The sequence below is a fragment of the Syngnathoides biaculeatus genome, chromosome 13 (assembly GCF_019802595.1).
Source record: "Syngnathoides biaculeatus isolate LvHL_M chromosome 13, ASM1980259v1, whole genome shotgun sequence".
In the NCBI taxonomy this organism is placed as follows: domain Eukaryota; kingdom Metazoa; phylum Chordata; class Actinopteri; order Syngnathiformes; family Syngnathidae; genus Syngnathoides; species Syngnathoides biaculeatus.
In genome coordinates, this window is record NC_084652.1 from 21,542,476 (window position 1) to 21,559,934 (window position 17,459).

Here is a 17,459-nt window from a genome sequence, read left to right on the forward strand (position 1 = left end):
ATTTCATGTAATATGTACTGTTTTGACAATGTGATGTTAAATCCTCTCTCATTTAATAGTGTTTTGAGAAGGATTTTTTTTTTCGACAATTACGAATTTTCAGGGGCGCCACCATTTTTGTGAGGCACATGACTTAACTGCGCGGATGTGACGTGTAAGGTGCCGTATCAAAGGCTTGATTACATTGTGCCAGTGCCGATTTCTTGGATTTATCCTCATCTGATGAAGAAATAGCAGTATCGGTTGATCGAGAAGACTGAGGAATACTTCCATAAATATTTGAATCTTTGGCTGTAAATAATGTTGACTATTCGGATGGCGGAATGATGCCGGGGTCTGACCGCTCGGGACGTAAGTGCGTAAACAACGGCCCCCGGCACTCCGGGCCGGCAGCCGCGGCTGGTTCTTCGAACGGGAATGACGCGGAGTGTGACGAGCGAGCGCCGGCGGCCTCCACAGAACGCCGAAGCTCGGCTCGCTCGTCAGACTCCGCGTCATACCCAGCCGAAGAACCATCCGCGGCTGCCGGCCCGGAGCTCCGGGACCTTTGTTTACGCACTTACGTCTCGCGCGTGGGCCTCCAAGTAGTCAGACTCTGGCGTCATTCCGCTCAAACAACCATCTGAATATTCAACATTGACAGCCACAGGTTCAAATATGTATGGAAGTATTCCTCAGTCTTCTCGATCAACCGATACTGCTATTTCTTCATCAGATGAGGATAAATTAGCGCTGGGCATAACGGTGTCCCATGCAATCGAGCCTTTGGTGCGGCACATTACACGTCACATCCGTGCACATAAGTCATGTGACTCGCAAAAATGGCAGCGCCCCTGAAAATTCGTAATTGTCGATAAAACTCTTCTCAAAACACTATTAAATGAGAGCGGATTTAACATCACCGTCAAAAGAGAGTACATATTACATGACCTATTGCATACATTGTTCATGCAAAGCACTGGATTTCTCCTTTAAATAATCCAAAATAAAATGGATATTTTCTAATTTTTAGCACATCAAAAACATACAAGTCATTGGTCTCAACGATTTAATGACATTTCTCTGGTAAAGATTGAGTCAACAGCTCTCAAATACCTTAAAAAAATTTACCTCCTCTCTGAGTTTTGTAAGCTCCTCTTGTAAGGACAGATTTGTATCAGTTGTAGTATTGTCATTACTGGCCTGGATAGACAGGTTCTGGTTTGTCTGTGCAACTCTGAGAGTTTCATTGGCTTGTTTTACTTCTTTTAGCTGTTCTTGAAGGTGTTTATTTTCTGTTTCTTGACCAGAAATCATCTGGAAAAAAACAATTGTTTTTTTCTTTTTATAATTTCCCTATTCTATGCAGTACACATTTACTTAAAATATTTCGTACTTTATGCAGCGTGTCCACCTGGCCCTGGAGCTCAGACACCTATGACGCACCATTCGGACAGAAAATGTATTTAGTTTTCAAAACAATGCACAAAAGATTTTATTTACTTGCAGTTTGTTTATTCTATTAAAGTGCTACTGAATGATAACAACCACAAGCACCTAGTAACTCACCTGACTCTCTGCTTGGCTCAAAGACATTTTAAGATTGTTAAGGTCCTCTTGGTGGGTTTCTTGCAGTTTTTTATGAGTGGTCAGGTTTTGCTGGTGGGAATCTTTAGCCTGCTGGAGCTCTTTCTGCATCCGTTGAATCTGGTTTTGACGGGCCTGAGCCTGACACTGAGATGATCTCAGTTGGTTTTGTATCTGTAATGTAGACAGACAGTTCAGGATGATGACTGTACATTTATTCTAAGTGTTGGGACAGGTTCGGGGAAAAAGGCGTGTTAACTTTTAAAACTACCATTTTCAAGGAAATATGCAAACCAATATAACAGCAAACACTGTTTACCTGCTGTGTGTGAGTCTTGGCTTGTTGGAGCTCTTTCTGACTCTGTTGCAACTGTGCCTGTGTCTGGGCCAATTGCGATTGAACCTACAGAAACAAACGTAAACATGGTAAAAGTGAATAATAGAGAAAAAGAAAAAGGTACATGCCAGGAGGTTGGGGACTTGTTTGGATTGGTCCCATTTTGACAGAACAATGTTTGTTTGGTTTACCTGACAAACGTGTTTAATTTTATGTTAGAAATAAACACACCCTAAAAATGTGTTAAAACAACATTCAATCACTGCATTTTTCTGAAACACAGGGAATGCACCTGCTGCTCAGAAAAAAAATACGGTTGTGATAACAATACCTGTGTAAGATGAATTTGGTTCTGTGTTAATTGGTTTTGGATTTCCTGAAACTTTTCCTTGGTCTGCTGGTTTTCCTCCTGTGCATTCTGAAGCTCCTGCTGAGAGTTTCTGGCCTGTAGAAAGTAAACCCATATTACTCCCACCTCCACACACTAGCTTCATCAGTATATTAAATGACCAGTTGTAAAAGATGCTTTATGTCCCTTACAGGAACCCCTACCATTTTCTAGGGAAATGGACTGAACCCAACTAATTGAGGGCCCCCCTAAAAATATTCACAATTTAGGAATCTTGTTTGAAGTACATTCCACATCTGGAACGGATTAGGCTATTTACATGTAAAATGCGTTTCTTCTTACTAAAGTTTCACATTAAAAAATGACTTCCAGAGCGGATTAATTTCTTAAGGAGAGCCACAACTGTATTCTATAAATTTCTTGCATTAATTGCACAGTTGCCTTCATATCAGTATCACCCCACCAGTGGTACACTTTCCTTGCTCAATGACTCTCCACACTTGTGTTAATTATTTTCCAAGTGTATATTGCTTCGTATGGCTGTCGGTACACTAGAGTGTTCCCAATTACTGGAGAGAAATTCCTTGTGCGTCTTGTAACTTACTTGGCTAATTAAAAACTCATTCAGATGTATTAAACTTTGTATTTTATTAATATATATTCTATACTTTGACTTTTTGCTGTGTACTGTGCATATGTAGTACGTTGTTATTTAGAAGTCCTATATATTAGTTCAGAGTTTCCTGGTGCTCTATGTTTATAAGGGTTAAAAATTCTGCTTACTTCCTGCATGGCCTCCTTTAAAGCATTGAGCTCCGCTTTGACCTTGTTTAGCTCCTCTTGGCTTTTCATGACATCCTGCTGCTCTACCTGACTTGCTTCACCTTGATTTTTAGCTGTAGTTTCTTCCAAAAGCTGGAAAACAGAAGAGCTTAGCAAGGCGGTTTATAACATGAGAACCAATCCTACAACTGCAGACCCACCTTATCATGCAGGGCTTTAAGCTCTTCATACTGGGTCTTGTACCGGCGTCCTATCTTCTTCACCTGTGTGATGGTCTTATTCTTCTCTAAAATATCACTGTTTTTTGTTCCGATTTCTTTTTTCAGTGTCTCTTTCTCTGCTGTTAAGCGGGTCAAAGATTCTCTGAGGCTTTTCACCTGAGACTGGGCTGAGTTTGTGGTGGTGCTGGATCTGGGATGATTTAGGACATGTAAATGATTTTTTTTTTTTCTTATATCAAACTAAGCTGCACATCACAAAAATAATTTACAGGTAAATTCAACCTGGTTCACCTAATCTTGTGGCACATAGTAAATGTTCACAGCATTATACTTATATGGATTATGGGGTTCAGCATTTTTATATTTATTTTATTTTTACCTGGCTAGCTCAGTCTTCAGCTTGGCTGTCTCTTCAACAAGCTGGGAGATTCGCCTCTGCTGTGCCTCCCTCTCGGAAGTGAGTTTTTGTTTTTCCTCAACATCACCATCTTTCTGCAGACTAATAAGTTGCTGTGGGGATGTGTTGGGGGGAGAGGGTAAATGCAGATTTACACACGCTGTTCTGTGCAACATCAAAAACACTTTCATTCAACAGCTATGAATAGCAGTAGAGCTTTAGTGGAGCAAGAATGATCCATCCATCCATTTTCTCATCCGCTTATCCTCACAAGGGTCGCGGGGGTCCCGGAGCCTACTCCAGCTAACTTTGGCCAGGAGGTGGGGTACACCCTGAACTGGTTGCCAGCCAATAACAGGGCACATATAAACACAAAAAAAAATATCATATCACTCACATTCACGCCTATTGGCAATATAAAGCCTTCAATTAACCTAACATGCATGTTTTTGTGAGGTTCAGGGGTGTGTGCCTGTGGACAGATGCAAGTGAATCGACACTGTTTAGCAGCCACAAAGATTGACAGACGTGTCCTGTAATTGCTGTAGAGGGAACCGCAAACCGCTGCAGAAGGAACTGCAAACATTGTGACAAATATACAGTGCGTAGGCAAGTATTCAGACCCCATTCATTGCATTGCTCATTGCAGCCATTTGTAAACTCATTTGAGTTTATTTTTAGTCAATGACAGCACCCCATACTGAAGGAAAAAAATTAGTTGAATATATGAGTGTCACAGCAAAGGGTCGAAATACTCATGCCTGTGTGATGTTCCATTTTTTTTTAATTTGCAAAAACTTGAATAATGGTATTAATTAATTAATTGTATAATAATGGTATACCCACTGTAATTATTGGGTGCTATCACTTTCTTCTGATAATCTGCCAGTGATTGAGTTTTATGTGACAAAAACAATGAGTAAATGTAAGAGGTATCTTAAAGAGGTTCAAGGTGAGGACATTTAGTTTACACTACAGGATAAAGCACATCGTTCACTGAAACAGCCAAAGCCAAATACAAACTGGACAAAAGACCTACCTGTATTTTGGCTTTCAAGTGTTTGATATCTTCTTCTAACAACCTTTTATCAGCTTGCAGAGAGCCATTTCGGTCAGAAAGCTGAGACAATGACTCATGCAGTGGGCTGATGTTGGATTCCAGTTTCTTTATCTGATTGAAAGAAAAATAAAGGGCCAACATGACTTAAATCTACTGTACAGTGAGTCAGAATGCAAATGAATTGAAGACTGCAATGCTTAACACTAAAATTATCGACTGAAAAGTGTTTGTCCTTGCATGAAACTCCTAGTAAACTACAGCTTCTATTTGCAATAACCAAATAATTGCCCGATTTATTATCTTCATGTCCTATAAAATTAATGTTTTCCACTCCATACAGTGATTAACCAATTAATTACAGCATCTGCTCTAAAAACAATATCCAGCATAATGTAGTGCTTTAATGTGGAATCAATTTTACAGATCGACATTTTACAGTTTTGAGGTGAAATGAGACCCGAATACAGTTTTTCATACACAAGTTTGAGTCAGCTCAATGCCATTCTCAGAGACGTCAAAATTGAATAAAGGCTAACATTTAACCACAAAAACTAAGTTTTCATTTAAGAAATACAGTAGTTAACTTAACTTTTAGGATGCTTTGCTTTTTAACACCAAATTAAAAAAATTAATGGATACCAATGATAACATTTCAGAACAATGGATAAAAATATTGTACAAACAGTATGAAAAAAGAACTACATATATATATAGACACATACACACAGACCTACACGCGCACACACTTGCACGCACTCATTCACATCCCCCTCCCCATCAACACACACAGTAATACTGTATAAAAGTTGGTTTAGGACTACTACCTTACTGGTGTAATGTCAATGACAGAAATATAAAATATGCTCATTAATAAGCAATTCTGTTCAGTAAAAGTAAAATTGGCACAAACCTTACACTGGGTTTTAGTCTAATCTATTTGCTAAGCAACGTATACATTACAAAATAATAATCTTACCTTTGCCTGTGCTTGTTGTAACTCCTGTTCCAGTTTGTCCCTCTCCATTTTCAGCATCTTGTTGGTCTCTTGGATAGTGCTGATATTTCCCATGTTTTTCAGCTGCGCCTCTTTATGACCAAGGGTCTTCAATGTGGTCTGAGAGCGAGACGTAATATCTGTGCTTCTGTCTTTTATTTTTTTTAAAGATTTGAAGTATTGTAATGTACCGTAATAGCCGGCCTACTGAGCGCACCTGGTTATAAGACTCACCCAGTACACTGAGAAAGGAAATACCATTCGCTACATACCGTAATTTCTCAAAAATAATGCGCAATTTTTTCCAAAAATATTTTCAAGAAGTCAATAGAGCGCATTATATTTAGGTATGGATGAAAAATAAAAATATAATCACATTCTATAGCCGTATATAGGTATATAGCGGGGTAAAAAAGGTATACATAGAAATTTTGATATCATATTCGATGTCTCATTTGACATATTTATTACAGAAAATCTGCGCCACCAACCTGAACTCTGACCTCCTCGGGTGGGGGGAGGAGCTTTGCATTTAACGATCGTTAGCGTACCATATATGTTGCAACTGTACCAAACATCAGAAACGACTGTCCGTGAGTTTGTTTTAACTTAATCGAAGACAAAAAAAATGTCAACTACAAGGTCTAGTTGTGAAGACATTTTTAAAATAAATGTTTCATCACTCCAGCCGATGATGCGGGCAAACCGGAAGCAAAACAATGTGAGCTAAAACAAAGTAGTACGATTGTACGATGATTTCAAAAAAAGGAATAGCGCACAATTGAAATGCTTGCTTTTTTAAAAGTGCCCATTACGCTCATTTCTACGTAGTTTGAGCTTTCGTTTTGATCGCGATCTGGTGCTATGAAGAGCTGCGACAAAATTCAGCCGAACGGGGGAAATAGGCTCCGCTGTTAGCACGGTGGACCTTCACATCAACGTGCTGACAATAATGAGAAATAAAGGGAACCAAGACTCTTGGGATTCAAAAAAATGTTTCCTCTCAAACGCAGTTAGTGGAAGGTGTCTGGTGTTCTACGTGACAGAAGAGTCTCCGCTAGGATGAAGGGCAACGTTTATAACACAATTGTGAGGCCGACCATGATGTACAGATTAGACTCTGTGGCTCTGAGGAAACAGGCAGCAGAACTAGAGGTAGCAGAAATGAAGATGTTGAGGTTCTAGCTCGGAGTGAGCAGATTGGATAGGATTAGAAATGAGCTCATGAGAGGGACAGCCAAAGTTGGATGTTTGGAGACAAGGTTAGAGAGACCAGACTTACAGTGAACCATTGACAGTGAAGAAAATAAGTATTTCAACACCCTGCTATAATGCAAGCTATCCTACTTATAAATCATGGAGGAGTCTGAAATTTTCATCGTAGGTGCATGAGAGATAATCTACGAAGAAAAATCCAGAAATCACAATGTATGATTTTTTAACGATTTATTTGTGTGATACAGCTGCACACCTGAGAAAACCAATGTTAATATTTGGTACAGTAGCCTTTGCTTGCGATTACAGAGGTCAAACGTTTCCTATAGTTGTTCACCAGGTTTGCACACACTGCAGGAGGGATTTTGGCCCACTCCTCCACACAGATCTTCAGGAGATCAGACAGGTTTCCAAGCTGTCGCTGAGAAACAATGAGTTTAAGCTCCATCCAAAGATTTTCTATTGCGTTTAGGTCTGGAGACTGGCTAGGCCACGCCAGAACTTTGATATGCTTCTAACAGAGCAACTCCTTGGTTTTCCTGGCTGTGTGCTTTGGGTCATTCTCATGTTGGAAGAGACAGCCATGACACATCTCCAATGCTCTGACTGAGGGAAAGAGGTTGTTCCCCAAAATCACACAATACATGGCCGCGGTCATCGTCTCCTTGATACAGTGCAGTTGTACCATCCCATGTAAAGAAAAACACCCCCAAAGCATGATGCTACCACCCCCATGCTTCACAGTAGGGATGGTGTTCTTGGGATGGAACTCATCATTCGTCTTCCTCCAAACACGGTTAGTGGAATTATGACCAAAAAGTTCAATTTTGGTCTCAATTTGATCACAAAACTTTCTCCCATGACCCTGTGTATCATCCAAATGGTCATTGGCAAACTTAAGACGCGCCTTGACGTGCTGTTTTAAGCAGGGTAACCTTCTGTGCCATGCATGACTTCAAACCATGATGTCCTACGGTGGTCCCAGCTCTTTTCAGGTCATTGACCAAGTCCTGTAATGTATTCCTGGGCTGATTCCTCACCTTTCTAAGGATCATTGAGACCCCACGAGGTGATATCTTGAATGGGGCTCCACTCCAATTGAGATTGGCCGTCATGTTTAGCTTTTCCATTTTCTAATGATTGCTCCAACAGTGGACCTTTTTTTCCCCCACCAAGCTGCTTGGCAATTTCTCCGTAGCCCTTTCCAGCCTTGTGGAGTTGTCCAATTTTGTCTCTGTTGTCTTCGGACAGCTCTTTGGTCTTGGCCATGTTGCAAGTTTCAGTCTTACTGATTGCATGGGGTGGACAGGTGTCTTTATGCAGCTGACGACCTCACACAGGTGCATCTGATTCAGCATAATACATGGAGCGCAGGTGGACTTTTAAAGGCTGATTAACGGGTCTTTGAGGGTCAGAATTCTCGTTGATAGGTGTTCAGATACTTATATGCAGCTCTATTACACATATAAATCATTGAAAAAAAAAAAAAATCATACATTGTGATTTTGGGATTTTTCTTTTTAGATTATCTCTCTCACAGTGGACAGACACCTACGATGAAAATTTCAGACCCCTCCATGATTTTCAAGTTGGAGAACTTGCAATATAGCAGGGTGTTCAAATACTTAATTTCTTCACTGTCAATGGTTTGGACATGTTCAAAGGCGAGAGAGAGTATATTGGTAGAAGGGTGATGAGGACAGAACTGCCAGGCAAAAGAGTGAGAGGAAGACCAAAAGAAAGGTTGATGGATGTTGTGAGGGAGGACATTAGGACAGTGGGCGTTAGAGAAGAGAATGCACGAGATAGGCTTGGATGGAAAAAGATCACACGCTGTGGCGACCCCAAACTGGACAAGCTGAAAGAAAAAGAAGGTTGAGGGATTCTGTTCTGACAATTGCAGGGACGTGATCAAGCGTGTCCTGTGCCCTGTCCCAAAATATATAGTACCACTGCATCAGTACATGCGCAAAAATTATTATTATTAACGATTTTTTGAAAACCAATACAAGGACAAATAATAAAAGTATAAACCTCGCAAAATACAAATACAGATAATTGCTAATATTTTGAGCATATGGATGGAATGCAGCCCTATGGGGGCACAAACCAGTGCAATCTGTAGGCCGGTCCCAAGCCCGGATAAATGCAGAGGGTTGTGTCAGGAAGGGCATCCGGCGTAAAAACTGTGCTAAACAAATATGAGCGTTCATCTAAAGAATCCCATACCAGATCGGCCGTGGCCCGGGTTAACAACACCCGCCCCTCAGCACTGCTAACCTGCAGGGCGTCGGTGGAAATTCAGCTACTGTGGGTCGAAGACAAAGAAGAGGAGGAAACCGGATCTGTCGTCATAAGAAAAAGAGGAATGCACAGAGCCTACAACTGAGTGGAGGGACTTTGAATGTTGGGACGATGACAGGAAAAGCTCAGGAGTTGGTTGACATGATGATTAGGAGAAAGGTTGATACACTGTGCATCCAAGAGAGCAGGTGCAAAGGTAGTAAGGCTAGAAATTTAGTAGCAGGGTTTAAATTATTCTGCCACGGAGTCGATGGGAAGAGAAATGGAGTAGGGGTTATTTTAAAGGAAGAGCTGGCTAAGAATGTCTTGGAGGTGAAAAGAATATCAGATCGAGTGATGAGACTAAAATTTGAAATGGAGGGTGTTATGTATAAAGCGGTTAGCGGCTATGCCCCACAGGTAGGATGTGACCTAGAGTTGAAAGAGAAATTCTGGAAGGAACCAGATGAAGTAGTTCTGAGCATCCCAGACAGCGAGAGAGTTGTGATTGGTGCAGATTGTAATGGACATATTGGTAAAGGAAACAGGGGCGATTAAGAATTTTTGGTTAAGTACGAAAACAAAGGTAGAGCAGAGAACTGTGTGGTGGAAGCTGGGGAAAGGAAGAATGTTGTGCGGCCTTTCGGAAATAGGTAAGACTGGCTCTCAATGGACAGTAGAAGCTCCCGGAAGACTGGACTACGACAGCCAAGGTAATCAGAGAGACAGGCAGGAGAGTACTTGGTGTGTCTTCTGGTAGGAAAGGGGAGAAGGAGACTTGGTGGTGGAACCCCAAAATACAGGGAGTCATACATGGAAAGAGATTAGCGAAGAAGAAGTGGGACACAGAGGACTGAGGAGAGGCGAAAGGAGTACATCGAGATGCGACATAGGGCAAAGGTAGAGGTGGCAAAGACTAAACAAGAGGCATATGAAGACATGTACACCAGGTTGGACACGAAAGAAGGAGAAAATGATCTCTACAGGTTGGCCAGACAGAGGGATAGAGATGGGAAGGATATGCAGCAGGTAAGGGTGATTAAGGATAGAGATGGAAATGTGTTGACTGGTGCCAGTAGTGTGCTAAATAGATGGAAAGAGTACTTTGAGAAGTTAATGAATGAAGAAAATGAAAGAAGGAAGAGCTGAAGAGGCAAGTGTGAAGGACCAAGAAGTGGCAATGATTACTAAGGGGGAAGTTAGAAAGGCACCGCAAAAGATAAAAAAATGGAAAGGCAGTTGGTCCTGATTACATTCCGGTGGAGGTATGGAAGCAATTTTGAGAGATGGCTGTGGAGTTTTTGACCAACTTATTCAACAGAATACTAGCAGGCGAAAATATGCCTGAAGAATGGAGGAAAAGTGTTCTAGTTCCCATTTTTTAGAACAAAGGCAATGTTCAGATCTGTGGGAATTATAGAGGAATAAAGTTGATGAGCCACACAACGGATGTTATGGGAAAGAGTAGTGGAGGCGAGACTCAGGATAGAAGTAAGTATCTGCGAGCAACAGTATGATTTCATGCCTAGAAAGAGTACCACAGATGCATTATTTGCCTTGAGGATGCTCGAGAAAAGTACAGAGAGGGTCAGAAGGAGCTACATTGTGTCTTTGTAGATCTAGAGAAAGCCTATGACAGAGTACAGAGAGGAACTGTGGTACTGCATGCGTACGTCTGGTGTGGCAGAGAAGTATGTTAAAATAGTACAGGACATGTATGATGGCAGAAGAACAATGGTGAGGTGTGCCTTAGGTGTGACAGAAGAATTTAAGGTGGATGTGGGACTGCATCAGGGATCAGCTCTGAGCCCCTTCCGGTTTGCAGTGGTAATGGATAGGCTGACAGATGAGGTTAGACTGGAATCCCCTTGGACCATGATGTTCACAGATAGTGATATGCAGTGAAAGTAGGGAGCATGCAGAGGAACAATTAGAAAGATGGAGACATGCACTGGAAAGGAGAGGAATGAAGATTAGCCGAAGTAAAACAGAATATATGTGCGAGAATGAGAAAGGTGGAGGGGGAAGAGTGAGGCTACAGGGAGAAGAGATAGCGAGGGTGGAGGACTTCAACTATTTAGGGTCAACAATCCAGAGCAATGGTGAGTGTGGTAAGGAAATGAAGAAACGGGTCCAAGCAGGTTGGAACAGCTGGTGGAAGGTGTCTGGTGTGTTATGTGACAGAAGAGTCTCTGCTAGGACGAAGGGCAAAGTTTACAAAACAGTGGGGAGGCCGGCCATGATGTACGGATTAGAGACGGTGGCACTGAAGAAACAACAGGAAGCAGAACTGGAGGTAGCAGAAATGAAGATGTTGAGGTTCTTGCTCGGAGTGAGGAGGTTGGATAGGATTAGAAATGACCTCATTAGAGGGATAGCCAAAGTTGGATGTTTTGGAGACAGGGTTAGAGAGAGCAGACTTAGATGGTTTGGACATGTTCAGAGGCGAGAGAGTGAGTATATTGGTGGAAGGGTGTTGCGGATGGAGCTGCCAGCCAAAAGAGTGAGAGGAAGACCAAAGAGGTTTTTGGATGTGGTGAGGGAAGACATGAGGGCAGTTGGGGTTAGAGAGGAAGATGCAGGAGATACGCTAAAATGGAAAAAGATGACACGCTGTGGCGACCCCTAACGGGACAAGCCAAAGAAAAAGATTTTGAGCATAAGGATGCTGCGGATTATACTAAAGTAAGCTACAGAGGCCGCAGCTGTGTAAAAGCAGCAAGTGGCCACATTGAAACAAGATATTTACAAAGAAAGACGGTAGACAGAGTTTAACATTTGTCCTGTCCACGCAAAAGCTAGTGCCGCGCGCGTGCTAACGCCGTCTCGCTAACGCTGGCACCGCCGCGCTAACAGAACCAGTTAAAAAAAAAAAAAACACACTGGTAAAAATCACTGAAAAACGGCAGTAACATGCTCGCGCAGCGCTAACAGGGCTGGACCGGTAAAAGTCACTTCCTCGGCACATATCACACACTCTTACCTTTTCCGCTCAAGTGCCCCCTTGCGGCCGTGAGAAAAAAAACGCACAAATTAGCCGCATCCCTGCATAAACCGCAGTGTTGAAAGCATGTGAAAAAAGTTGCGGTTTATAGGCCGTAAATAATGGTGTTTGCCTTCTCTACTACGTTCAGTTTTCTATAAATACCTCAAATTAACTGGATGCTTTGATCACAGACTGGATGTTCGGAAAAGTGTGTTCATCTCTCAAATTATTCATTTCCTACCTGCAGCTTCTCTCTCTCAGCATTAAGAGATTCCTGAAGCTCTTTAAGTTCCTGGTTTTGATGTTCTATTCGCTGTTTGCAGCGGATAGCTTCTCCTTCAGAGGCCTCACATCTGGCGACAGCAATCTCCTTCTCTTTCCGCACAAACCTTCATTATTATTTTTCAAATTCAGTTAGTTGCTACAGGAAAAAAAATTACATTTGATTTACACATGAAAACCGGTCAATTTCAATCCCTCTTTTGCCTATCTTTTGCCAGGTCGGTTAGGCTAATATACCTGAGTATTTCTTGTATCTGCTCAAGCGTCTTCCCTTCCTCAGTTAATGAGAGGTCAAACTCCTGCTGTGGTTGCTGTTGACGAGTCCTTGCCGCCATTTCATCCATCTGTTGGTGCAGCAGAGTGTTCTGAATCCCCAGCTCTTCATAGCGATGATTCTGACAAGCCAATTGATCCTTAAAGAGTCAAAGTACATGCAAATCAGCATTTTCAACATTTCCATTAAATAAATTCAGTGGTAGTTTGTGTAAAAGGGTTCGACCCTTTCCTCCCACCTTCAGTTGCTTCTCCAAAATGGTCCAGCTTTCAGTTTTCTCTTGTAACAGTGAGTTGACCTTGTTGAGTTGCTCCTCCCTCTCTCTCTTCAGTGTTGTCTCTTGTTGCAATGTTTTCTTTAACTCCTTGAGGACTTCCACATCTGCAGCATGAAGCATCAGCTCTCGCTCGTATTTAGCTTGAGCCTCCACAGCTTGCTTAGTCTAAGACAGAAAAGAACTATTTTTTTTAATTGCTAAAACTAGCACATCAACAAGTAAAACTCCAATTTGTTAAGAATAGGTGAGCATTTTATCCTCCCTAGGCTGTCACCTTATTGTGGTAGAGGGGTTTGTGTGTCCCAGTGATCCTAGCAACTAAATTGCCTGGGGCTTCAGCTCTGCCCACAGATTCTCGATTGGATTCAGGTCTGGACTTTGACTTGGCCATTCTAACACCTGGATATGTTTATTTGTGAACCATTCCATTGTAGATTTGGCTTTATGTTTTGGATCGGTGTCCTGTTGGAAGATAAATCGCCAGCCCAGTCTCAGGTCTTTTGCAGACTAATGGGTTTTCTTCCAGAATGGTCCTGTATTTTGCTCCTTTCATCTTCCCATCAATTGTAACCATCGTCCCTGTCCCTGCTGAAGAAAAGCAGGCCCAAACCATGAGGCTGCCACCACCATGTTGGACAGTGGGGTTGGTGTGTTCAAGGCAATGAGCTGTGTTGCTTTTATGCCAAGAATATCGTTTTGCATTTTGGCCAAAAATTTCGATTTTGGTTTCATCTGACCAGAGCACCTTGTACACCCCCAGGTGGCTTGTGGCAAACTTTGAAAGAGACTTTCTATGGATATCTTTGAGAAATGGCTTTCTTCTTCTTTCTTCACTCTTCCATAAAGGCCAGATTTGTGCAGTGTACGACTGATTGTTGTCCTATGGACAGACTCTCCCGCCTCAGTTGGAGATCTCTGCAGTTCATCCGGAGCGATCATGGGCCTCTTAGCTGAATCTCTGATCAGTCTTCTCCTTGTTTGAGGTGAAAGTTTAGAGGGACGGTGGGTCTTGGTAGATTTGCAGTGGTCTGATACTCCTTCCATTTCAATATGATTGCTTGCACAGTGATCATTGAGATGTTTAAAGCTTGGGAAATCTTTCTGTATCGAAATCCATCTTTAAACCTCTCCACAACAGTATCTTGGATCTGCCTGGTGTGTTCCTTGGTCTTCATGATGCTCTCTGCACTTTAAACAGAACCCTGAGACTATCACAGAGCAGGTACATTTATACGGAGACTTGATTACACAAAGGTGGATTCTATTTATCAGCATCAGCCAACATCGGATCCTCACTGAATTTCTGGAGTGAGTTTGCTGCACTGAAAGTAAAGGGCCCGAATAATATTACACGCCCCACTTTTCAGGTTTTTATTTGTTAAAACAAGTATAAAATATCTAATAAAATTCATTTCACTTCATGATTGTGTACCACTTGTTGATTTTGACAAAAAAAGTAATATTACATCTTTATGTTTGAAGCCTGAAATGTGGGGAAAAGTTGAAAAGTTCGAGGGGGCCGAATACTTTCACAAGGCACTGTATATAACTAGTCTATAGGAAAAATGCTCTCGTTTTGAGAAACCCCAAAATTTCTACTTTATGTAAATTCATTGTTTTAGATCGGTGCCACGGTGGCACAGCAATAGAGCATAGGCCTCACAGTTCTGATGACCGGGGTTCAATCCCGACCCTGTCTGTGTGGAGTTTGCATGTTCTCCCCGTGCCTACGTAGGTTTTCTCCGGGCATTCTCTGCAAAGAGTGGTCAACAGCGCCCAGAAGATCACTGGCTGCTCTCCGCCCTCCCTAGAGGACACTGCCAACTCCTGCTATCACTGCAGAGCAACTAACATTGTAAGACTCTTGATATCCTGGTAATCACCTGTTTAACCTGTTGACCTCTGGCCGGCGGTACAGGTCCCACAAAACATAGACAACTAGATTCAAGGACAGCTTTTTCCCCAGAGCCATCAACTCCTTGAACTCAAACCACTGACCATAACAATGTAATGTAATATTTTGCAACTGCACTTCTGTGCATTTATTTTAGCCAACAACTGTGACTTGATGTTAAATCTATTATTTTTTACCTAAGATGTTCTTCATTTTTTGTCTGCTATTTTATTGCACCTTGTGGAAGCACTCATTTCATTGAATGCACACCATGTAATGACAATAAAGGCTTTTGATTGATTTGATGTTGTGTGGCTGTCCTGCTTGACATGCCTTTGTACCATCACATGGACATTAGGCACAGTGCCTCTGGATTGGCAGATTGGGGTGGTGGTTCCCTTTTTTTTGTTTGCTCCAACTACAGGGGGACACTCTTCAGCCTCCCTGGTAAGGTCTATTCAGGAGTGCTGGAGAGGAGTGTCTGTTCGGTAAGTCGAATCTCAGATTCAGGAGGAGCAATGTGGTTTTCACCCTGGCTGTGGAACAGCAGACCCGCTCAACAACCTTGAGGGTGCATGGGAGTTCACCCAACCAGTCTATATGTGTTTTGTGGACTTGGAGAAGGTATTCCACAGTGTCTCTTGGGAGTATGGGGTACTGAACTCTATGATACGGGCTACTCTGTCCCTGTACAACCGGTTTGGGCCACATTGCCGGCAGTAAATTCGACCCATTTCCAGTCCAAGTTGGACTCTGTCAAGGCTGCCCTTCTTCACCGATTCGTTTCATAACTTTTATGGACAGAATTTCTCAGCACAGTCGAGGCATAGACGAAGTCTATTTTGCTGGCCTCAGCATTGCATCTCTGTTTTTTGCAGATGATATGGTTCTGTTGGCTTCATCAAGCAGTGACCTTAAACAGTCACTGGAGCGGCTCACTGCAGAGTGTGAAGTGGCCCGGATGGAAATTATAAACTCCAAATCAGAGATCATGGTCCTCAGTTGGAAAAGGGTGACGTGCCCTCTCCGGGTCAGGGATGAGATCCTGCCTCAAGTGGAGGAGTTCAAGTATATTGGGGTCTTGTTAACGAGTGAGGGGGAAAAAGGGAACACGAACGACAGGTGGATTGGTGCAGCGTCTGCAGTGATGTGGACTTAGTATTGGTTTGTTGTGTTAAAAAAGGGATCCCCCCCTGGAAGAGCTAGATGAAGTGGATGTGGAAAAGGAAGTCTGGGTGTCCCTGCTAAAGCTACTGCTCTTACGACCTTACCTGGGATAAGCAGTAAAGATGGATGGATGAGCATTTTTTAAGTTAAACTGTAACTACCACCGAATACAAAGATATGCAAAGGAACTAATCTTTGTTCAATTTTGTGCTAAGGTGCGATATTGAAAATGACAACACAAAACATTAGAAACATTATCTGTAAAAGAGAATTCTGCATGTTGACAATCACTATTGAGCAGTCCTATCACACCATTCTTCAGTATGATTGCCCCTCCTCGCCCGATGCTGGGAGCAGGGAAATTATGTAGAGTGCATGAGACCTCAGGGTAAATTGAAATTAAATCCTTAACTGAGTGTATGCATGTATACTAATGACCTGCAGCAGGCTCTCTTGTATGGCCTTCTGCTCAAGAGTGACAGCTTTCGTAGCTCTTGCCAGTGCCTCCTGCTGCTCAGCTTGACTGGCTTTCAGACTACGTTGCAGGTCACTCACCTGGAACAGATGAGAGAAGAAAGGAGAGCTTTATACTACATTTCTACTTCACCATACCTGTGCCTAAAGAGGCCTTGCACATCGGATCAGGTCATCACAAAACAGTGCTGTGAAAAAGTAGTAGTAGTAGTAATGATTTTTTTTTTTTTTTTGCACATCTATCACACACACAAGTTTCAAATCATCAAACAATTTCACATCATTTTACAATTTCACTCTGACAACTCAAGGAAACACGAAATACAGTTTTTAAATGATAAATTTATTAGGGCACAAAACCACCCCCAAACCATATGACCCTCTGTGAAAAAGTAATTAACTCTTGAAACTCATGATGGGTTGTACTAACCTTGGCAGCAACAACTGAAATCAAGCATTCGCGATAACTGGTGGTGAGTCTTTCAGATGCTCTGGAGGAATTTGGTCCCACTGTTCTTTGCGTAATTGTTTCAACTCTGCCATTTGAGGTTTTAGAGCATGAACTCGCCGGTTATGGTCACACCACAGCATCTCAATTTGATTTAAATCAGGAGTATGACTTAGCCACTCTAAAAACTTTTTTTTTTTTAAATTTTTAAACCATTCAGAAGTGGATTGATGGTGTGTTTCGGATCGTTGCCCAGCTGCATGATCTAAGAGGGCTTGAGTTTGAGGGCACGAACTGACAGCTGGACATTCTTAAGGATTTTCTGGTACACAGCAAAATTCTTGTTCCGTCAATTACAGCAAGTTGTCCTGTACCTGAGACAGCAAAGCAGCCCCAGACTATCACACTACTTCTACTGGTCTATAAATCTGGAAATGGTTTAAGTCCTGAAT

General features: G+C 42.1%; 1 protein-coding gene across 1 annotated transcript in view; it reads right to left on the reverse strand.

The window, feature by feature from the left end:
- Positions 1-17,459, reverse strand: part of LOC133510551 (nucleoprotein TPR-like) — an 88,364-nt gene that overhangs the window by 22,276 nt on the left and 48,629 nt on the right. The window contains exons 24-37 of the mRNA XM_061838589.1: positions 16,524-16,640; positions 12,986-13,189; positions 12,711-12,886; positions 12,433-12,580; positions 5,690-5,827; positions 4,693-4,824; positions 3,636-3,766; positions 3,236-3,446; positions 3,036-3,167; positions 2,235-2,348; positions 1,886-1,969; positions 1,549-1,740; positions 1,376-1,414; positions 1,111-1,296 (exon numbers count right to left, since the gene is read on the reverse strand). Of these exons, the coding sequence (XP_061694573.1) occupies positions 1,111-1,296; positions 1,376-1,414; positions 1,549-1,740; positions 1,886-1,969; positions 2,235-2,348; positions 3,036-3,167; positions 3,236-3,446; positions 3,636-3,766; positions 4,693-4,824; positions 5,690-5,827; positions 12,433-12,580; positions 12,711-12,886; positions 12,986-13,189; positions 16,524-16,640 (2,004 nt within the window). The remainder of the gene's footprint in view (positions 1-1,110; positions 1,297-1,375; positions 1,415-1,548; positions 1,741-1,885; positions 1,970-2,234; positions 2,349-3,035; positions 3,168-3,235; positions 3,447-3,635; positions 3,767-4,692; positions 4,825-5,689; positions 5,828-12,432; positions 12,581-12,710; positions 12,887-12,985; positions 13,190-16,523; positions 16,641-17,459) is intronic.